This window comes from Panthera pardus, unplaced genomic scaffold (genome assembly GCF_024362965.1).
Source record: "Panthera pardus isolate Hobbes unplaced genomic scaffold, ASM2436296v1 HiC_scaffold_24, whole genome shotgun sequence".
NCBI lineage: Eukaryota > Metazoa > Chordata > Mammalia > Carnivora > Felidae > Panthera > Panthera pardus.
The window spans coordinates 117,259,020-117,283,197 of record NW_026526810.1 but is presented as its reverse complement, the minus strand read 5'-3'; the positions used below and the strand labels follow the sequence as shown (position 1 = coordinate 117,283,197).

General features: G+C 40.6%; 1 protein-coding gene across 6 annotated transcripts in view; it reads right to left on the bottom strand.

The window, feature by feature from the left end:
• Nucleotides 1-19,901, bottom strand: part of TSHR (thyroid stimulating hormone receptor) — a 158,782-nt gene extending 138,881 nt beyond the window's left edge. For 5 of the 6 annotated variants that reach the window (XM_053889683.1, XM_019461922.2, XM_019461923.2 and 2 more), the window contains exon 1: nucleotides 19,730-19,901. In XM_053889683.1, coding sequence (XP_053745658.1) covers nucleotides 19,730-19,899 — 170 coding nt within the window. In that variant the 5' untranslated portion in view covers nucleotides 19,900-19,901. The remainder of the gene's footprint in view (nucleotides 1-19,729) is intronic. The other variant, XM_019461929.2, reaches the window with a different exon arrangement.
• Between the last annotated feature and the right edge of the window lie 4,277 nt (nucleotides 19,902-24,178).

The following is a 24,178-nucleotide window of genomic DNA, read 5'->3' as shown; positions in this document are numbered from 1 at the left end:
AGGGGCAAAAGCAGGAGTGGCCTCAGTTGCCTTTATACCCAATGACCCACTTAGGAATTTTGTGTTTCCAATCCCCATAATTCTAGGCTCTGCAGGAACTATAAGCTATGATTGTCACCTGGGAGTTTTGGACTTTTTATGTGCAGGGATCAGTAGACTAAAGGAGGAGTTAATATCTTGGTAGGAGTAACATCCTGATCAGTGCAAAGAGGTAAGTCTGCTGTGACCCAATGACGGTAGGGAGGAATATATGTATATATGTGGAATTCATTTAATCCACTTGAACATGCCTTAGCACTTGCTCAATTATAACTAAAATGAACAATTCCAGCAACTCCTGCCTGAAAGGAGTATAGTTACCATGGGTTCAGACCCCTCAGGAATAAGAGCTTGGATTATACCAACAGATAAGTCATCAAGGCCAGCAGAGGTTAAAGCTGAGTATGAGGCGAATTTAGAATGGGCAGTGGAGAGAAACGGAAGCACCACTTGTGGTCCTGACATCAACTGCAGCAACAGGGCTGTAGTTCATCCCCATAACCTGTCGTCTAAATTTCCCACAGGAAGACAGATCCACTGAAATCCTGGATGCTCTGTTTTCCAAATGTGTATGAGGAAGTTGATCACATCACAAGGGTTGCAACAAGCATGGAGGTGAGCACTCTATTCAAGACGCACTTCCATTGAATCTGTAGGTTGCTTTGGGTAGTATGGACATTTTAACAATGTTGATTCTTTCGATCCATGAACATGGAATATCTATCCTTTTGTTTGTGTCATCTTCAATTTCTTTCATCAATGTTTTACAGTTTTCAGAGTTCAGGTCCTTTACCTCCTTGGTTAAGTTTATTTCTAGGTATTTTATTCTTTTTAGCATAATTGTAAATGGAATTGTTTTCTTAATTTCTCTTTCTGCTACTTCATTATTAGTACATAGAAATGCTACCAATTTCTGGATATTAACTTTGTAGCCTACAACTTTACTTAATTCAAGAACTATACTCAAATTAAAAAAAAAATATATATATATATATATACACATATATGTATATTAAAAAAGAACTCACTTGCTGTTAAGAGGGAAGGAGTGCAGCTAGCACTCCTAATTGGCTCATATCTCAGTATCTGCCCCCCTTGTGCAACAGTAGCCCTCCCTTATGTGCTGATCAGAGATGCACTTTGTGGCACCAGGCAGTCAAAGAGTGTGATGTGGGGAAACAGAGGGAAGTGATCATCACTACAGAAGCTACCATTGGTTCAATCCAGAAAAGGATCTAAAAATGTCCACTGGATTTTGCAGCAAAGGTTGTTAGTGACTTTGGCAAGAGCCTTTTCAATTGAGTAATGGGAGCAGAAGCCAGATTGCAGTAAGTTAAAGAATGAATGAAAGTAAAAACGTCAAAAGAACAACTTGAGGAAAGTCTTTATGAATGTTCAGCTGCAAAGGGAAGGAGGCAGCTAGGGAAGCAGCAGTGGCGGGTGGACTGAGATGTGAGAACTATGGCGGGATTTTGTTTTAGTAGAAAGAGACTGGAGTGTGTTTAGATAACGGTGGGAAGAATATGGGAGAGGAGAGGGGAAAAGTCAAATTAGGGTGAGGAGAGCAGGGAGCATGGATGCAGGTGGAGGATAGTCTGCTTGCATTGTTAGAAGAGTAGAGGGGAAAGGATGGGTGTAGATGCTTTTAAATTGCTTTATTTTGTTGTTTTGTTTGTTTTTACAGTCTCATTCTTTTAAAAATCCCTGCATGATAAATCTGTGTTTCTCAAAATATCTGATAAAGCATCACCCCCTCTCACATATTCTTTTTCTGCTGAATGAGAAAGCTCCCTGAATAAAAAAGATCACCTTGTACACTTGAACAATTACTTCCCTGGTCTTCACAACGGTTCTCCGAAGTAGGACAGAACCATCCTATGGTTTCATTTAACAGATACAAAGATAAGAACACAGAAGGATGAAAAGTACCTTGCTAAAATGTTCATCAGTAATTTCCTTATTCAGTGGGAAACTTCCATCCTGTACTCTTCATGATGACTTCTCTCATTCAAGAGATTTCCCCTCCCTCTTGCTATTGAAAATGAAGATACTGGATATAATGTGAAAAGAAAGAGTAGCCCCTCCAAGCCACTGAGTTTTTTGATCCTGAGATACATACTTTCTATAAAGTAAGTTTCTTATGAGTAAAAGGAGTTCTTCATAAGTACATTAAAACTTCTATTGTCACACAGAACTGAAGCAGACAGAACCTTAATAGAGTGTTTCATGCTTCATAGCACACATTTCAGAGCTTCTAGCTTTGTTGTTTTAGATTCCAGGGATTCGGGATGGTTGTGAAACGGCAACTTGGTTATGCTACATAAGAAGGCCAGCCAAGCATTAAATAGGGGCATCTGGAGAGTCTGGAAACCCTAATAGGCTTGTCAGCCAAATTCTGCCATAGAACAGTTAGATCCTTACAGATTTATGGGCCCTAAGAGGACAGAGAAGCCCCATCCATGGTTAGAATTTCAGTCACTTTACCCTTTACCCTAACAGTAACTCCCCAGGGACAAATATCTCTGGAAGAAGATAAGCAATCTTATAAATATTTAAAATGTGCTTTTTGCACAGTGGACAAGTGTTTGGTCTTAATAAAGCCACACGATCCTCAAGCCCAACAGCTGCTGAATGGTCCCTGTGTGGAAGCATGCCCTCTCCAAATCAATATAATACCCACGCTGAGGGTTAAATCAGACCAGCTCTCACAGGCTCTCAAGCCCACTACTGCATTAGTGATAACAGTTAACTTCGATCAGGCTTTATTCTGGTTTACTAGGTATTTCACATACACACTCATAGCATTACCTCACATGATCCTCATGACTACTCCATGATGTGGGCATAACAGATCTTACTAGTTTGTTCATCCTGTGAGTTGAGCAAATAGATTCTTCCACACAGTGAGTTGGTGGAGAGCTAGGATTTGACTACACGTCTTCTGTCTCCAAGTTCCAGAGTGGGGAGGGAAGAAACAGCTGAGAAGTAAGCTCCAGTAAACCTAAGGGAAATAATAATCTACTTCTTTCATTCAACCTTTTTTTATTCTTAGCAAATTTCCTTTATTGGCATATTGGTTACATTTTTTTAATGTTTATTTATTTTTGAGAGAAAGAGAGTGAGGGGGGAGGGGCAGAGAGAGAGGGACAGGGATCTGAAGCAGGCTCCACACTGATAGCAGAGAGCTGAAGTGGGGCCGTAACCCACAAACTGCAAGATCACCACCAGAGCCAAAGTTGTACGCTCAACCAACTGAGCCACCCAGGCACCCCTATTGGTTAAATTTTTAAATGGAGATATAAGATAGAGAAGCCAATATTATTTTTTTTTAGTGTTTATTTATTTTGAGGCGGGGGGGGGGGCGGGGAGTGGGAGAGAGAGAATCCCAAGCAGGCTCTGCACTGACAGGGCTCAATCTCACAAATTGTGAGATCAGGACCTGAGTCAAAATCAAGAGTCAGATACTTAACCCACTGAGCCACCCAGGCACCCCCAATATTATTATAATAAATACCATTACAAATGGGACATTGTTTAAGTTCTGCCTTGCCTATAACACAGAAAAACCCTCTGCATAAGTATTGGCTCTTAAAAGGGTATAAGTTACAGATAATGGCTCATGCATTGCTATTAAGTCACCTCTTTCTAGAAGTGTTGACTAAGATTCCATGGGATCCAGAAGGCATAAGCACATGGTGTTGCTCAGCCCGCTGGTTAGAAACACTCTCCTTCACCAAACAGGTACTCTCAAAACCTTTTGATGTGGGAAAGTAGTTTTGTAGCTCTAAGCCTTCGAGAATAACTATGAACATTTTTGGCATTCTAATGATCATCTCTAAGGTGTAAGGCATTGAGACATGGAGTGGGACTGCTCTCTACACTAGGGTGTTAGAAATGAACCTGTCTGAAAAGTCCTGAAATTACATAAAGCTTGGCCTGTTTACACCTGTTTTCCTATCAGGCCACTTGTCTGATGGCCCACACTCTTTCCCTGCAGTGTGGTTGAAACGTAAAAACATTATGCTAAGTTAAAGAAGCCAGGCACAAAGGTCACATGTTGTATGATTGCATTTATATAAAATGTCCAGAATAGGTAAATCCATGGAGACAGAAATCAGATTAGTGGTTGCCAGGGGGTATGAGGAGAGGCAGAATGGGGAGTGACTGGTTAATCAGTAGGGATCTCCTTTAGAGATGATGAAATTAGTTTGGAACTAGAGGTGATGGTTGTACAACACTGTGCATGTACTAAATACCAGTGAATGGCACATTATATGAATTTCATGTCAATTGGGGAAGGGGAGGGAAGGGAAGAAACACAAGGGAAAGGAAGAGACCAGATTTAGGAAGATAGCTACTATAGAGAGAGAGCCTTGGATTTGAAGCTAGAGGACCAGAGTTTGAATGCTCTTTCATTTTTTGGCTGTGAGATAAAAGATAAGAGAGACCACATTTCTGGGTCTCAGATTCCTCATCTAAAGTGGAGTCAAACAGAGCTGTTGTGAGTCCCAAGTGAGATACCATATGTGAAAACACATAGCATGAGGCTGGACACAGAGTTGACACAGTATGTAATTAAACAAACAAAAAAATAACAATGGCAACAGATTTTTAAGGCAGTGCACAAAACCCATTTAATTCATATTATAGCTCAAGCAGTAATTATGTAATAGAATAACAGATTAATAATTCATAAGAGATAACCATTATGGCAATTTTCAGTAATCCAAATGCTCTAAAGAACTAGATGCTTTTGTAATTATAGCTCAGAGTTTATTTTTCTGGCATCAAGGCATTAACCTAAATCTAAAAATTAATGTTATGGCAAATTCTTCACTCTAGTTCTGTGTTTGCACTACATCAAAAGTAACAATTTCTTCAATTTATGATGCACATTTTTGTATGTATGTATGTATGTATGTATTTATTTATTTATTTATTTTTAACGTTTATTTATTTTTGAGACAGAGAGAGACAGAGCATGAACGGGGGAGGGGCAGAGAGAGAGGGAGACACAGAATTGGAAGCAGGCTCCAGGCTCTGAGCCATCAGCCCAGAGCCCGACGCAGGGCTCAAACTCATGGACCGCGAGATCGTGACCTGAGCTGAAGTCGGACGGTTAACCGACTGAGCCACCCAGGCACCCCTATGATGCACATTTTTAAAAGAAAAACCTTAATATCTCTGAAACCAGAAATCCACTGATTGAAAGGGAGGCTGGATCCCTCAAAGGAAATTTTTTCGGTGTCCCTTCAGAGGTGACTTTCAACAACCAGGTGGGTAGGATGACTCATTCTATGGATGTCATCTGCAGTGCTGGTACAGTGGGCGTGAATGAAATGGCCATGGTGGCAGGGATGGAAGCCAAGCATAGGTTCGTTTTCATCAAATCTAGTAAAGATACTGCCTCTTTGAATAACCAAAACTACCAGTGGTAGAACCCTACACTGCACCCTTGATAAGGCAAATTTCCTCCAAAAGAACAGCTAGCCAATTGGTGGTAGTTTGATTACACTGGACCCTTTCTACTCGTCAAAAGTAGTAATTCATTTTAAAAAGAATTGTGACTTTGGCTTCGAGTCTGCCTTCCCTGACCTCACTGCCTCCACTAGGGTCACTATTCGAAGGTTTATAGCTTGCCTGATCTACCAGTATGAGGTCCTACAGAGTTCTGCAAGAACCAACTTGTTGCACAACACTACAACAGCACAACACTCAACCAAGAGACCCATTTCATGGGAGAGAAGGTACAGTAAAGGGCACATGACCATCATATCCACTAGTCTGACTATGTCTTTAATCATGCAGAAGCAGATTGCCTAGCAGAATAGTGAAATAACCCATTAAAGGATCAGCTAAGGTTCCAACTTGGGACAAAACCTGGACGGTTGGGGATCCACCTCAGTGAAGTGTACATGCTGAACCAATAGCCAATATATGCCAGTACCCATGTAGCTAGAATACATGGGTATGAGGACCTAGAGGTGTTTGTAGGATTGACCCTTCTCATCATCACAGTGACCTACATTCAGAATTTGAACTGCCTGTCTCTGTTCCTGCCAGAGGTACTAGTTTTTGGGTGTAAAGACTACTTCCTCCAAGTAAGGGCCTGATGCTACAATGATCACCTGGTTATTTGGGTTCATGATACCAGTAGATGAATGGGCAAACGTAGGAGTTTCTCTCCTGATAGGAATAAAAGAACCATGAGAAGCTATGGTTGCTGCTTTACATCAGCAGCAGTGAGGAGTATGTCTAGAACCCAGGGATTTATCTGGGACATGTCTTGGTTCTTCTGTGACCAGTGATAATGGTGAAATAGGGCAAATATAGCTAAGGGTTTAAAACCCTTGGAGTTGAAAGTCTGGGTCCTTCTCCTAGGCAACCACAGGCCAAAGTCTGGGCAGTGCTGAGAGAAATCTAAAATCAGAGTTGAGGAGAGATATGACTATTAATTACAACCTTGGGATCAGCCACAATAGAGGAGAATTTTGCTTATTTCACGAGCCCTCCCGCATTATGTCTTTGCAAAGATTGCATTTTGAAGGGAGCTCTGTGGTAGATTGGATTTGTATCCCCCTCTATCTCAGAAAAGACATAAGGTCATTTTATTTTTACAAAACAGAAGGTCCCATATTTTGGTATGAGAGCCAGACATAATTAAAAGCTTGGGAAGGGGAGCCTGGGTGGCTCAGTCGATTGGTTGGTTGGTTTTGGCTCAGGTCATGATTTCATGGTTCATGAGTTTGAACGATGCATATGGCTCTGTGCTGACAGTGTGGAGCCTGCTTAGGATCCTCTCTCCCTTTCTCTCTACTCCTTCTCGACTCACACTGTCTCTGTCTCTCAAAATAAATGAATAAACTTAAAAAAAAAAAAAAAGAGGGCCTCCTGGGTGGCCCAGTTGGTTGGGTGTCTGACTTCGGCTCAGGTCATGATCTCGCAGTTTGTGAGTTTGAGCCCCGTGTCAGGCTCTGTGCTAACAGCTCAGAGCTTGAAGCCTGCTTCAGATTCTGTGTCCCCCTCTCTCTCTGCCCCTCCCCTGCTAATACTCTTTCTCTGTCTCTCAATAATAAATAAACGCAAAAAAAAAAAAAAAGAAAGAAAAAGAAAGAAAGAAAGAAAGAAAGAAAGAAAGAAAGCAAGCTTGGCAAGATCTGAGTGGTTCATAGGGCGAATTGCATTAAAGACCTCTTAATACATCACTTGAGATCCTCTCAGCCCTACCTGTCCTATTCTAGTCACGCCACAGCTGCCAGATCTATGTGAGTGCTGACTAGCTTCATCCAGGTGCAACCTGACAGAGCTATACCTCAGCCCTGCCTCTGTTCCCCTCACCTTCCACCCTGGGGCATTTCTGTAAACATCTAGGACTCCATCATTATCCATGCACAAGAAACCTGGAAGGCTGGTGGAGATAACACCCCAATCTACAAGGTGGGGGCAGGGGGATAAGAACTCATGGATAAAAGTTTCCCTTTCCTCCCTCCTAGAGCAAGGGTCTGAGATGCATAGCATTCTCAGGTGGCCATATGCGGTCAACAACAACTTGCCTCTAGTAGCAGCAAACTCTCCTTGCCTCCTTTCTTCATGTCACCAACTCACCCTTCTGCTCCTTGGAATCACACTCCCCAGTAATAATTCTCCACAGGCTCTGCTTTCTGGAGAATCCAGGCTAAGACATTACCGACTCCTTTCTTTCACTCAGACTCCACACACTCTGTGAGGAAATCCTGTTGACTTTACCTTCATCATAAATCCAGGACTCAACCATTTCTCACCACCTTCCCTGGTATTAAGCCAGTTGGAGCCATGGTCATTTCTCAATTAACAAATTAGTTGATTTGTTGATTAACAAATATAGTAGCCTGGGTGCTCCTAGGAAAATGTAAATCAGTTTATGCAATTTTGGGGGTGGAGCTCAACATCCTTAATAGCTATTTATCTCATTCAGAAAAAAAATATACATATATGTATTTGTATGCCTTTATATTATTTTATACTTATTTAAGGTATATATTTATATTTACATATTTTTAGTGCCTTATAATGACCTACAAGGTACAATGTGCTCTGTCCCCCATAACTCCTCTGCTCTCATTTCCTGCAACCCTCTCTGCTTCAGGCACATTTTTCTGCTTGTCACTTACAAACATACTATGCAAGTTCCTCCCATGTCCCCCCCCTGACTCTGGGTCTTTCCATTTATTCAGAATTTTCTCCCCCCTAGCCCCAGATATCAGCCTGGCTTAGTTTTGGGGGCTCCTTCAGGTCTTTACTCAAATGTCACTTTGTCAGTGAGGCCTTCTCTCACCACTTAAAATGCAACCCCCAGCCTTCCTTCTCCCTGTCCCTCCCTTTATTTTTCTGCATTATACTCATCACCATCTGACATACTATGTGTGTTACTTACTAATATTTTTGGCTATTTCCCCCCTGCTAGAATGTATGATCAAGGAGGTCATTTATTATATCTCTCCATACCTAGAGTAGTACTTGCAAATATTAAGTAATCAATAAATATTTGTTAAAAAGAAAAAAAAGAAGAAAGGAAGGAAGAAACACTAACCACAATAAAATGCCACCTATCTAGAGTAAGATTTCCTATCATCTCAAACTTTGGACCATGGCTATGTACCCCAAAATAACTGGAAAGGGTGTTGAGAGAGAAACAGAAAAGCCACAAAGCTCACTAAAGACTGTCACAGGAGAGCCCCTCATTTGTGCCCTCTCTTGAGATCATTTATTTATCGTCATGTACAGATCCTTTCCCTAAAGTTAGCCTTCTAGTTTCCTAGCTCGTAAAAAGATTGAAATAACAAAATATAAAGTGACAGTAGCTGGCAATAAGAAAAGACAATTTCAGTCCCTCTCTGGAGTTGAGTAATTATGATAATACTCGGGTGTGGGTAAAATTAAGCTAATGCCTGCAAAAATGTTAGCCAAGAGCTTCATGTATCATATAAATAGAGAGATCATGTTTTTGAAAGAAAAACTGGGACACAGGGAGCTCTTTCCAGGTGCAAAAGGGGTGTGGAAAGTTTAGCTAAAATGATGAGAAAATATTTGAATTTCTGGAATGTTCTGATGGCAAGATATTTTAAATAGGGCTGTACCAGAAAAACCCAGAGCAGATTTACTTGTCAATACATGTAAGAGAACACTTATAAGATGCTTTAAAAATCACAAAGGTCTGCTTTGTAATTCTAAGAAAAGGATTTCCTCTGAAATTTTCTGACATCCTATATATTCTTAAGGATTCATAAAAAAATGAAGAAAGTAAGGAGAGTCTGACATCAAAATGGAACACTGTAAAATCTAATTTGTAGCTCCGAACAAATGGAACCATTTTTACTCATACTTTAAATTTCCTTCAACTATTTCTTAATTGCAGTAATAAAAGGCAAAAGAATAATTAAGCAAGCAGATTCAGTTAGAATGGAAACAGGAGAGGTAGAAAGGATTTAATGTCAGATATAAGGCATTAGACACTTATAAAATCTGTTTTTAAACAGTGACTTGAAGAATAGCCACACTTAGTGAACTTCTGTGAGAAGAGCCTATTCAAAGGATGAGCTAAGTGTGGGGCATTAAAAAATAATCATAGCAATATAGTCAGGAGAAAAAAAATCACACTCAAAGGTCAAGAAGTTTTATTTTTTAAATATATGTTTTAGTGTTCTTTGTAATGCAATAAAAAGATTAAGTCATGGTTAATACCAAATGTATACTGTCACACACAAAAAAGCCAAGTTACTCCAAAATGTAATTTCTTAACTTTTTTGGGTGGGGGTTCAAGGACACCTTTAATAATCTGAGGTAAGTTATAGATTCTCTCAGTCGTGCCCTGATGTACAAATTTTCATTTAATCACAGATTTCCAGGATGATACACATGGGCTCCTAGGAAGCCCTTGAATCTCTGGTTAATAAACTTTCATCTCTAAGGTAATAATTAACATACTTTGTACCATAAGAAAACATTAAAGTAATCAAATAGTTGGATCAATTAAAATTAATGATTTCTCAGTTCTGGAAGGGGGAAAAAACTATTCCAATTAATTGATAAATCCAAATACAATCCACGCATTTAACAGCATATGGTAAGTTTTTATGAATTAGTTTTCTCTGTCCACTGCTTCATCAGAGCCAATAGAAGAAAACAGACTCACACTCCAGGATAGCCAGGGTTTGTTCACACAGGTGAAACAGTTAGACATTCTGGATCCAGGCGTCTGAGAATAGGACCGAATGGGCTTGGCCTCTGCAGAGCAGGCCTGGCTGCTGAGGCTGGCTTCTTAAGCACACACAGCACTGCCTCCTAAAGTACTTTACTGGCCTCTTTCAGTGACTGCCATTCTGTACACCATCACTTGAGTCAAATTACTGGGATATTCAAATATAGAGTTGCATTATCCTAAAGGTAGAAGCGAATCCTCTGAAAAGTTACATGTGAACAGCTACATGATGGAAACAAAAACACAAAAAACAGCTACATGATGGAAAAGAATTCAAAATTGTCACTCATTTTTTAGAAGCTAAATAAAAAATAACAAACCCAGAGACTTCAAAGAAGTGTCCTGTTTGCTCTGGATTGCTTCAGGTTGTCCCAGATATCCTGGGGCTCTCTTCTACTTTCCTCTTGCTTAGGGGTGCTACATTTGGAAAGTTGAGGAAGCACTGGTAGAGTCAGTTTCTTGGAGGTGGCTGTTCAAAGAAGCATCTTTCACATGGTTTTTGTATCGTGAAATAGGGTCAGATGGGTGGTGAGGCATGCGGCGCCCCAGCAGATGTCATTTTAATGTCTAAATACTAGTGTCTCAGGTGGTCAGGAAAAACATTAAACAAAAGTAGAATTTAATCTACCTTAACAGGGCAATAAACCCAAGGACTCTGAAAAAGAAAAAGGGTATGAAGAACCCGGTGGCATGATATTAAGGTGCCTCTGGAGACCTTCATCCATGCATTCATTTATTAAACCAGTATGTAATGACTACCAATCATATGCCAGGCTCTTTCTGGGCACTTGGGATACATAACTGAACAAAGTAAACCACAAAAACAAACCAACACAAAAACCTAGCCCTATGGCGAAAGATATAAATAAGAAACATAGACAAATTATATCGTATATTAGAAGGTGCCAAGCTCTATGGAATTTTTTTAAAAGCAGGAATGCTAAATATTAAGTAGAGTGATTATGAAAGCCTTATTGAGAAGGTAACATTTGAACAAAAACTGGAAGGAGGTGAGAGGATAAGCCATGGGAACATCTGGGAAAATAAGGTTTGAGACACAGGGAAGAACCTAATGTGGAAAAGCCTGACAAACATGAGGAACAGCAAGGAGGCCAGTGGAGTAAAAGTTGAATTATGAGTACGAGTAATAAAATAGAAAAAGAAAAAAAAAAAAAGAAGGTCTGAATCATGTAGGCCCTTTTGGGCCACTGTAAAGACTCTGGTTTTTATCTTGAGATAACTAGGAAGCCGAGGAGGGTTGTGAGCAAAGGACGGACGTGACCTGACATTCGTTTTAAAAGATGTCTCTGGCTGCTGTGTGAAGGATAGACTGTGGAGGGCAAGGCTGGATGCAGGAGAGCTGTTTGGTGGCTCCTGCAATAAGCCAGAGGGGAAGATACAAGTATCTTAACAGAGCCAAGGAAATGCAAAATTCAGTTGAAGCCACGAAGGAAGTTCACTACCATGTAGGTGGGGGTTGCAGAATTTAGGCAATACCAAGAGACCAACCCTGTTTAAGTTGTTGACTTATAATGTGACAGTTACGTGACAATAAACAAGGCTCAGGATGTCCCAGCATGTCCCGTGGGCCTCTGGACTTAATGGTCTATTAGTAAGATCTATTAGTAATTTACCCTCCAAAATCTAATTTGAGAGTCAAGGGAATGCTCTTAATTACACCTGGATAACAGATGTAAGAGGAGGCTCCTTCTAGACAGGGCAACCCTAACCATAAGGAACCTAGGAAGCCAGTGGATGTTTCCATAAGGAACTGGTGTTCTTAACTGGTGGGGGAAGAGCGGGCCCAGCTTGCTTAATGAATAAACATCTTTTAATTTGGGAAAATTTAGAATTAAAAATAGAAATGGGGGGGGGGGCGCCTGGGTTGCTCAGTTGGTTAAGGGTCCGACTCTTGGTTTCGGCTCAAGTTGTGATCTCACAGTTTCAGAGTCTGAGCCCCACACTGGGCTCTGCACTGACAGCATGGAGCCTGCTTGGGATTCTGTCTCCCTCTCTCTCTGCCCCTCCCCTGCTTGGTCTCAGTCTTTCTCTCTCTCTCAAGAATAAATAAATAAACATTAGAAAAAATAGAAATGAGGGGTCCCTGAGTGGCTCAGTCAGTTAAGTGTCTGACTATTGATTTTGGCTCAGGCCATGATCTCACAGTTCATGAGACTGAGCCCCACATCGGGCTCTGCGCTGACAGTGTGGAGCCTGCTTGGGATTCTCTTCTCTCATTCTCTCTCTGACCCTACCCCGCTCATGCTCTCTCTCTCAAAATAAATAAACATTAAAAAAAAATAGAAATAAAAATCTAAGTCAGACCCATAATATTAATTTGTGTTGAATTTAAGAATACTCAATATAGGGTGCCTGGGTTGCCCAGTTGGTTAAGTGTCTGATTGCGGCTTAGGTCATGATCTGGTTATTCATGGGTTTGGGCCTGGCGTTGGGCTCTGTGCTGACAGCTCAGAGCCTGGAATCTGCTTCGAATTCTGTGTCTCCCTCTCTCTCACTGCCCCTCTCCTGCTCGTGCTCTGACTCTCTCAAAAGTAAATAGACATTAAAAAAATAAAAATAAAAAAAGAATACTCAATATATATTTGGTATTTTGAGTATTGTGTTATTTAAACTCAGTCTATTGATTGGAATATCTAATAGATTGGCCTTGCAATTTCAATTTAAAATGTATAATTGAATAATTTATATTGACCTGTGATTTAAGTTGAAATGGAAATTATTTTTTACTGAATTTCCTCATAGAGTGTTTACTGGGAGTCAATAAATTAACCGTTCTAAGTGTTCTGTGTGTATTGTAGGGGATATTATGCTTCACTGGAAAATTTTGCATTGACTAGAGCATATTCTTCCAGGATTCTGAGTCTGATTCAATGGGAGCTCTTTCATAATTGTGTAGATTGTAAATAATTGATAGCAATGCAAAATAATTCTGTCTATAGACATGGCAAATTCTGTCCTTTCTGGTAGAGCTTCAGTTGACTTCCCCCATCCCCTGACTATGAAAGAAGTCTTTTGCCTCCATTAGCACGTCCATTTCAATATTCCTCATCTATAAATCTATTTTGTGGATTTTTAACATAATTGCAACATTTTACCAGTTTCCTTGCTGTAGTGGGTTGAATAGTGTCTCCCCAAAATTCACAACCACCTGAGCTTCAGAATGTGAGCTTATTTGGAGATAGGGTCTCTGTAGGTGTAATTAGTTAAGTATACATCATCTTGGATTAGCGTGCACCCTAAATCCCATGACTGGTTCCTTATAAGAAGGGGTGGAGGACACACAGAGACTTACACAGAGAAGAAGGTCATGACTGAAGAGACAAAGACTGGTGTCAGGCTGCTACAAGCCAAGGAAAACCAAGGATGGCAGGCAGGCATCAGAAGTTAGGAAGCAAGGAAGGATTCTTTCCTTGAGCCTGCCAGGGTAGCATAGCCTTGCCAGTACCTTGATGTCAGACTTTTAGCTTCCAAAAATATGAGAGAATAAATTTCTGGTGTTTTAAGCCATCCAGTTGTGGGTACTCTGTTATGGCAGCCTTAGGAAACTAAAACAGAGTTAAATAAAATCTTTAAGGTGTTCAATTTATTGCTGTAGGAGACTCATGATTTTACCTTTCTTTGAAAATTATCCTTTAACACCATTAACTCATTCATACCTCCCAGCAATCCAACGAGGCAGGTACTATTATTATCCTCATTTTACAGATGAAGAAACTGAGGTACAGAGCAAATACTGATAGTGTTCAGAGCATGCCCTCCCCAAACGTGGCATCTTGGCACTTTGGATATTTTTAACTGGAGAAATCTAAGAAACTGCTAGTGCAGACAGGGCTATCTGACCCTCTCCTACAGCAGGTCATAAGCCCCCCGCTGTGTGGAAGTGCCTTCCCTATACCCAGAGGAAAGGAGTATCCTTTTCTGCAAAGACGAAAGGAAGGCAAGAGGAATCTGAAGGAATAAACTCGCTGTTTCCCCCAGTTTTCTACACTTAGTTCACCCCCTGTTTTTGTCCTATCACATTGTTCCATGACTTCCCACTCTCTATCAAACCCGATGTAAAAACAATCAAGGTTAATCGCTTCTTTGGGTCTTCATTTCCTTATTGAGAGTTAAGGAATGCTATTAATTACACCTGGATAACAGGGATAAGTGGAGAATCCTTCTAGGTAGGGCAACCCTAACCATAAGGAACCTAGGATGCCAGTGTCCTCACTCCATGTCACATAAAACTTATTTTAAGTAAATATGTGTGCTTTTCTCCTGTTAATCTATTTTCTTTATTGTTGCTACTAGGGGTCCTAGTCAAGGATTTAGAAGAATAGAAGGAAAAATGTTTTTCCCTTCTCTTCATTTCCAAAAGGATGCTGAAGAAATGGTAGAGCAAGGCATTCAACCATGATGATCTCACTCCAGAGAGTGCCCTTAACCATTCTACTCTCCTGCTCCTATAAACAGCACTGGGATGTCTATAAAACTTAGGATTCCTGGTACTAATAAAGCTTAATTTAATAGACTTTCTAGACTTTTCTAAGTATTTGGAAAGCACATTCAAGTGCTTTAAAAGAAAACGTATTATGTTTGTACTCAAACTATTATTTTATTAAATTATTTATTAAAATATTATTAAATTATAAAGTCTTCCATCAAAAAATATGTCTTCCTTAAGGTAATTATTATAATTAAATTTACAAATAAAATAATAAATATATGGAAAACTCAGAAAAGAACTAGTCTTTACATTTATTACTTTAATGAATCAAATATTTGTTTTTAAACAGTTACCCCTAAAAAGTCATTTTTTGTTGTTGTTGTTGGCACAAAGGCTGCCTCCAGAATTGGAGAGTTGGAGGAAAAACTGACATCAGAATTCACCTCGACCTGTACTGTGTCACAAAGAAAGTAGCAACGTATATTGTTGCCCATCAACTCTTTCACTGTTCAGGTTAGAATTCTTCAAAGCTCTTCAAATGAGTAATTCAATCCCCTGGAACACCACTTCCTTACCCTCTACCTCCACACATGCAACTCCTTATGCCTACTAGTTTAGGATCCTACTAGTTTAGGATGTAGCTCATAACATTCCCTGAACCCAACTTGAAGTCAGTCTCCAACCCCCATTCCCACCAAGTACACTCTCAGCACACTTACACAATTATAATTGCATGCTTATGAGATTATTTGATGGATATTCAGCTCCACCCTAGATTGTAAAGACCCCTGAGGACAGGGACATGTTGATGTTGTTCTCTGCCAAGTCCAGAGCGTTAGCACATGTCTGGAATGTAGCCAGTGCTTAATAAATGTTTGCAGGATGAAGGAAGTGATGAGCAATGGTGAGGGCAGATAGCCCCTCTTTGGTGGAAAATGCCCCATTAATATGTGTACTATTAGAAGGACCCAGTTCTTCACCTCCTACTACAGACACCAAAAGTGGGGGAAAAGGGACCTCCCTCCTCCTACTCCCCCCAGCAGCTGGGACACAGCAGGTAACCTACGGCAGATGATCAGATGCTTCCATCTAGAATATCCCTTTCTGACTGGTGATTCAAAGTGGCAGGAATGGTTGAGACATTACTGATAGCAGTACACAGCCCAGCAGCTACAGAACTAGGTGCCCAGCACCACAGATGTCCAGTGGCTGTGGTTATGGTGTTGTCTGTGGAGTTGTTCCAACCAGATGGTTGGCTGTGGCTCCAACTCCCTGGCTGCCCCGGGCTCTGGCTTGTTTTAAAAGCCAGGTTCTACAATGATTCTGTAAATTACATGTTATTGTTTCAGAACATTTCTTCCCTCCTTAAGCTAGACAGACCCGGTTTTCTGTTACTTACCATCAAAGACCTTGAGTCACACACACAGAGGAGAAAAAAGAATAATAAATCATGGAGCCCAGAAGCATGAAGTGACACCATCTTTGTAAGACAGAGTATTTCTGTATTTGGCAAGCATGTGGGTGCTAAAGCAGGGGGCTTCTTTTTAGGTGGGAAATCAAATGCTATTCAGGTTATGGCCACTGATTGTGACTAAAACAGTTGTGAAATATGGAATAAATGCACAATTCCCTAAGTGTGGAAACCAAGTATGACGTGAGATTATTTTAGGTGGAATGCCCACGTGGCATTAAATAATATTGAATACCAGTGAAAAAGTGATTCCTTTTTCCATGGTTTTTCAATTCTTCTGATACCACCAAGGACAGCATGTTGAATTGGTACCTCTTGAATATTTCTTTAACACTTACACTCTTCCCTTTCTTTAAAATTTAATTTAAATTTATCTTTTTTTAATTTTAATTTATTTATTTTGAGAGAGAGAAAGCAGCAAGAGCAGGGGAGAGGCAGAAAGAGAGAAAGAGAGACAGAGAGAGAGAGAGAGAGAGAGAGAGAGAATCCCAAGCAGGCTCTGCACAGTCAGTGCACGGAGCCTAACCTCATGGACTAGAAGATCATGACCTGAGCCAAAATCAACAGTCAGATGCTAAATCAACTGAGCCACCCAGGTGCCCCTATCCCTTTTCACTTTTAACAGCCTCAGGCTTAGAGCATTCACAGGCAATAATCTTGAGCCTAGAATGTAATTATATTTGTGTTTTCAATGTTTTTCGCTTTCTGGGTTACCTCCTAATTATAGCAAGTTATGCTAATTTCCCATTTATAGTCATAATATAAGCTTTCTAAATAAATTTCTTTCAGTTAAAGAAGTGAAATACTTAAAGATACTGAATGTATAATAGCACAGGTGGAACACAGATCTGGCAAAAATCCTGAAGATGTTGAGTGAGTGTCTTCGGTTTCAAAAATAGTGGGCTAGTCCCTCAATTAGAGCCACAGATACAGATGCAGAATGCAAATTAGCAATAATGGAAGCAAAATCCAGAACCTGAAAACAGTTGCTATAACAGCTCCTTCAGAAACATTTCTGAAGGGGGTGGTGCCTGGGTGGCTTAGTCAGTTAAGCATTTGGCTCTTGATTTTTGGCTCAGGTCATGATTTCATGGTTTGTGGGTTCAAGTCCCACATAGGGCTCTGCACTGACAGTGCTGAGCCTTCTTGGGATTCTCTCTCTCCTCTCTCTGCCCCTTTGCTGCTCTCATTCTCTCTGTTTCAAAATAAATAAATAAGCTTAAAAAATTTAAAAAAGAAACATTTCTGAAGGCACATAAGTGTGTGATGGACAAACCTTCACTCCACTGGAGTTGAAGGAAGTTGGAGGGGGTGAGGTAGTGATTGTCACCATCATGAACCTGAAAGTGGATAGGTCAAAGGACAAGGCAAGGTAAGGTGGCACTTTCTTGCGGAAGAATCCACACAAATCCAAAACGAAAATCAAACCCCCCCTCATTCAGAGAAGGGGTAGTCCTCTTGTGCACACAGGTAGCAAATGGCAATTCTCTGAATGAGAGTAATGGGTCCATCTTGCTATCCTTGGTTCTGAGGTGATATGATCTATAATTATATGCCAACATTAAAATTTTTCATTTTATTCTGCTGGGTTCATTTAATTTCCCTTAAATCAGTATTCTCAATCAGGAGGAGCAATTTTTTTTCAAACTACCTGCATATCAAAGATTCTAGAATGTTCCACTGGGGAGTAGGAATATCAGCTCTCCCTTACTTCCTACCTAGTTAGAATCACTGTTATAATAAGAGTGAATCATGCTGTCTTAGATGGGGGAAGTAGAGAAGATTCAGAACCACCGTTTCAGTGGAAGTCACAAACAGTGAAACTGTCTCCCATCCATCTACTGAACCACATGGCAAGTGTATGAGTAATGCAGAAAGGGACAGTCTTGTTTACTTTTCAGCACCATAATACATGGATAGAGATTAAGGCTTAGGAAAAAATGCTCTCAGCACCATAATAATTTGTAAAACAGCCAGCCATGGTTACACAGCATCTAGATTCAGAAAAATGGTTGCCACCCAGAACAGGCTTTAAGGTCTGTTTTGTTTCAGCAGGAAATGCCTACTATAACACAGATACAGTCTTTCTTTTCCTCCCTCCCTCCCATTCTTTCTTTTTGCTTTCCCTCCTTCTTTCTGTTCCTTTTTCTTCCCCTGCCCAACTCTTACTTTTCTAAGTTCTTACACATTATTCTCTCCTTTCTATTTTTTTCCAAGACCATATTGGAGAAAAGCTGGCAGGGTTAGACCTGCTTTCATCTAAGGGCAGGGGCTTAAGAGTGCAGCTCGGAGCTATTTCAAATCTTGGCACCACAACTGATTAACTGCATGACATCGAACAAGTGGCCTTGCTTTTTGTGCCTCAGTTTCCCCATCTACAAAACGAGAATAGTAAAATTACCTACTCAGTTGGATTTTGTGAGGAGTCAATTGGTGAGTTTGTGTAAAGTGCTGAGGACAGGAGTAAGCACAATTAAATGGTTAGCTTTACATATTTGACTTCTCTCATAAGCTTTCCTTTGACAAGAGTTCTACTGCCCCCCGCTCCCCGCCAAGATTTGAAAATCACTTTGCTACTGTTGCAGATGGCTGTGGCCACTGTCTAAACTGGCATGCCTTTTCACCCACACTCTTCATCACTGTCTCTTCTCAGAATAATTTTGTTCTTCAGCACACCATCCCTCCCCTACCCCTACTCCCATTGTTTTCAAGGTCAGATTCTCCCTGCTACTGTCTTTATCAAGTTCTTACTCTTTGTGATCCAGCGAATCCCCTCACTTGCATCATCAGACATCGGAATGCACCTAACTGACGCCCCTCTTTCACTCAGAGGTAAACTTGGGTCTTCCCAAATAAATGACCTCCCCTATTTTCCCAGCTGGTGAGAGGGGCATGAAGAGAACGGTCTCCTGACTCTTAGTCCCTTGCCTTCCTCCAACATTATCCTTTCTCCTCGACATTTGGTGGAACTGTAAACCGATGGCTCCAAGTTCCCCTCCACTGTCAGAGCCATGTTTCTCTCCCATGACTTGAAATTCTACCCCCTTCAAAACTGTCTCTAAAGAAGTGGTGGACGGACATCTGAGACCTGCATATTCATTGGTTCACTTACTCACTCAACAAGGTTTTGCTTGCGCACCAGAAGAGTTCCAGGCCATATGCCAGGTGTGGGGAATTCAGAGTTGAAAGACAGGGTCTCTGTGCTAGAGGTCAATTCTTGAGTTGCTATTAGTGTTATTAATATCTGAAGTGAAAGATCCAGCCAGGCCTGGGCAAAGTGAAGAGCAGCTCTTGAGAAAGGGCAGCTCACGCTTGCATCTTGCATGAGGGTTTTAGCCTTTCCCGTGTTTTGAGTAACTAGGATGGCAGCAATCCCAGGTTTGGGCAGTTGCGTTTTTACTCACTGCACACACACACACACACACACACACGCAGCCCTTTGGCTTACTCTCACACTCTTTGTGCACTTCTGGCCATCTTTGCAGCTGTCCCTGGCCTCTCGATGCTCCCCTCTCCTCTCCCAGGTACTCACAGAGTCTGCGTGCTGGGCGGTAGGCTGGGGATACGGTGAATATCCTTGCAGGTGACTCTGAAGTCATCTTCCTGGTGACACTCGCAGGGCGGAGACGGACACCCTTTCCCCCCCAGGCTCCTGGGCAGGGCGAGAAGTAGCGCCAGCTGCAGCAGGGGCGTCTGCCTCATTTTCCAAGGGTCCCAAGGCTAGTTCTTCATCCTCCACTGACGTCTCGTTCCCGGCCCTCTGCGCCTTGGGCTCCCGCGGTCTGGAGGGCAGACGGAGGCGTGGGAGGAGAGAGGACTCGCTGGAGTTGTGACTTCAGCACCCCAGAGGAGGCTGGAGAGGGGAAAGAAGAGGCTCTTAAGTGTTCGGTTTCCCTAGGCAACTCTCCACCCAAACAAACCTAATTGCTTCACTCCCGTCCCCGGAGCTACGCAGCCCGCTCCGTCGGTTCCCCGACACTCAACACCAGTCCGGGCTGTCCCTTCTGCGTTCCAGCCGAGTTCTCTCCAAAGACTAGTTTAGAAGCTGCCTTGTCTCTAAACCCAGTGGGCCGCTTTCCCCGTGGGTAGCCTCCCACGGGCACCGCCTGCCGGGTCCACCGCACGCACTCTAGCCGGAGAAAGTCCCCGCGGCTGGACTGTCCCGGGGCGGACGGGGGTCCTGCAGAACTTCAGCTTCTCCCCGCCTAAGATGCCTCTGCGGAGAGTCGGCGGCGGACACGCGTCGGTGGTCACCCGGAGTGCGGCTGCAGCCGGGCGCGACACCCCGGGCAGATCGTCGTTGCCCGCCGACTTCCGCGCAAACCTGGATCGCAGGGCGCGACCCGCCACACGCACCGAAACCTGGGCGCGGAGTCGCCTGGCCGCGCGGGGCTCTCCAGGCAGCAGCGCGCTCGGCGAAGCGGGCCAGGAACTGCGCTCGGGGGCCATCTGCCGTGCACAACGGGGAACTGCAGGAACAGTGTCGTGCGTGCTCTGATCCCAACTCCGAATCCAGCTTTGCCATTAGATTTGAAGCTGGCCCGTCAATCCTGGTCTGCTCAGGAATTTTATTGAACCACATTCCGCACCACCACCACCCCCAAGATGGGAACAAAAAGGATACATAAGTGGCACGTTATCTTCTACTCATCATTCTTCGCACAGTAGCCAAAACGATAGTTTAAAATGTAAATCAGATTGTCCCAATTTCCCTCTTAAAAGCCTTCGGTTGCTTACGTATTCTTCTTGGAGTAAAGAGAATATCAGCTCCTCACATACTGTGTGATTCTATTTATATGTTCTTCTGGGACAAGGACGGGTAATGGAAATCCAAATAACGATTAGAGATTGACTAGAAAAAAAAAATAGGAATGAACTCACAGGGGTTATGGGAATGTTCTATATCTTAATTAGACTGGAGGTTAAAAGGGTGTATACATTTGTTAAAAGTCATTGCACTCTACATTTAAAATATGTGTATTTCAAAGTTTATAGGCTTTTATTAATAATCACCCCAAAATGGAAACACCCCCAAATTCCTTTGACTAGGTAATGGGTGAACAGTGACACATCCGTACCATGGAATACTCATCCACAGAAAGAAAGAAGAAAGGAAGAAAGAAAGAAAGATTACTTGTAAATTCTTTAGCCTAACCAATAAGGTCCTACTATAGGGGCTGGCAGGCTTTTCCTATAAAGAACCATATAGTAAATATTTTATCACATTTTCTCCTCCTCTTCTTTTTTCATACAACCCTCTACAAATATAAGAGCCATTCTTAGCTTGTAGACTGTACCAAAGTAGCCTGGGGCAGGCTTTGACCTGAAAGCCAAAGTTTGCTGATCCCTGCCTTTCAAGGTCCACCCCCTACCATCACTTTGCTGGACCTGGGACAAGTTTCTTATCACCTCTGGGATTTGCTGTCGCTGGACCTCTATGCTGGAACATATCCCCAGATCTTCAGAGTATTCAAATCTTGCTTTAAACACCAATGCCTCAGAAAGTTTTCCTCTGAAAATCCTGTCTAAAGTACTGTCTCCCCTGATCATATTATCTTGCTTCACTGTCACTTATCATTGGGTGTTGTTATTGATTAGTTCACTCATTTATTGCCTGTCTCTTTCTGCTCTCCCCTCCCCATCAAAATATAAGCTTTCAGTGAACTAATCAGGAAAGAAGCAAAAAAGACACAAATTACCAGTATCAGGTATGAGAGAGTTGATATTAGAACATATTATACAAGCTATGAAGAGGATGATGAGAATGCTATGAGCACATTTATGCCAATAATTTTAAATTCATTAATGTTCTCAAAGAAGCATAGATTTGTTTCATAATTCTATATTGTTTTTCTATGTTCCATTTAATTGATAAATGCTCTGATCTTTATTGTTTGTTGTTTTTTTTATTTTTTATTTTTTGCATCCACTGGGTTTGATTTTCCTTCTTAGTTTCTTAAGGCTGAAGGCATTGATTTGAGACTTCTTTCTTTGATAATATTATAGATATATTGTGCTATATTTTCCCTGTAAGTACTAATCTCATAAATTTTGATATCTTGTAAATTTATTTTCATTCAGCTTACAATACTTTCTAATTTTCAAAAATTTCTTCTTTGATTCATGGGTTATTTAGAAGTGTGTTAGTTTCCAAATATTTGGTGATTTTCCAGATATTGTTCTGTTACTGATTTCTAAAAATATTCCATTTAGAGAAAAAAAATACAGTTTTTATGACTTGAAAATGTTTAAGTTCAGTGACACTTGTATTATGATTCAGAATGTGGTCTATTTTGATAAATGCTCTGTGTACATTTGGGAAAAACAGTGTATTCTGCTGTTGTTGAGGCATGCATTCTGTAAACATCAATAGGTCATATGGTTGATAATGTTCAAGTCTTACGTATTTTTTATGATTTTTCTACTTATTATATTAACTATGATTTATGGGTACTGAGTATTTGTTACTACATTGGGGATTTTTCTTTTTTTCTATTGTATTTCTGTCAGTTTTTGCTTCATGTATTTTGACATCCTATACATAAATGTTTAGAACTCTTATTTTCTTGGTAAGTTGATGCCCTTACCATTATTAAATGGGCTTCTTTATTTTGGTAATATCCTTTGTTTTTTAATCTACTTATTGATAGACCCAATCCAACTTTCTTTTGATTAGCATTACCACGCTATTGTTTTTCAATATGTTATTTTAACCTCTTTATGTCTTTATATTTAAAGTGCATTTCTTACACATACCACAGTTTGCTCTCAATCTGGCAATCTCTATCTTTTATTTTGGTTGTATAGATCATTTACATTTGATGTCATTATCGATAATAAGTTTAAGTTCATAATCTTGCTACTAGTTTCATATTTGTTTCACCCGGTTTGGGTTTTGTTTTTTTCCCCCTTTTTTGTAAAAACCTTTTTTGGGATTAATTCAGGAAATTTCATCATTCCATTTTATCTTCTTTGTTGACTCGTAGCTATAACTCTTTGTCTAGTCATTATTGTGGTTGTATTAGGGTTTATAATATACATCTTTAAGCTATTATAGTCTGCCTTCAGTTGATATTACACTACTTTATGTATGATCTAAGTACTTGACTTTCATTTTTTCTCTCCTAGGGCCTTTTTTTGCTTTTGCTGCCAGGAATTTTACTCATGCATAAGTTACAAGCACTACAATACATTGTTATTTGTAAGATAGTCAATTATCTTTTAAAGAAACTTAAATCATAAGACTTGCATTAGCATTTCTGGTAGTACACATCAGTCAGCTATGAATGATTTCAGCTTTTGTGTACCTGAAAAAGCACTCATTTTGCCTTTATTTTTAAAGTATATCATTGCTATGTATAGAATTATAGATTGATAGTATTTTTCTCTTTCAGTATTCAAAAACTATTGCTCGATTGTTTTGTTGCTTGCACTGTTTCCAAGGAAAATATTCTGTCATAATTTTCTTTGTTCTTTTGTAACATACTTTTTTTTCCCCCTCCCTCAGGCTGCTTTTAAGACTTTCATTATCACTGGTTGAGAGTAGTTTGATTACCATGTGCCTTGATGTATTTTTCTTCATATTACTTCTGTAGTATTTTGAGGTTCTTGGATTTGCATATTTGTGGTTTTCATCAAATTTGAAAAAAATTTAGATACCATTTCTTCATATTTTTCTATCCCCTGTGTCTCTCTGCTCTTTTGAGAGGATTCTGATTATTACACTTCTATTAGGCTGATTAAAGTTGTCTCACAAAGAGGTCAACTGATATTTATTTCATTAGAAATATTTTTTCTCTGTTTTTCACTTTGGATAGTTTCTTTTGCTATGTCTTCAAATTCAGGATTCTTTTTTCTTCCTGAGATAGTTGATCTGCCATTAATCCTATCAGTATATATTTCATCTCAGGTGAAGTTTTCATATCTAGAATTTCAAATTAAGCCTTTTCCATATTTTGCCTATCTCTGTAACTTCTTGGAC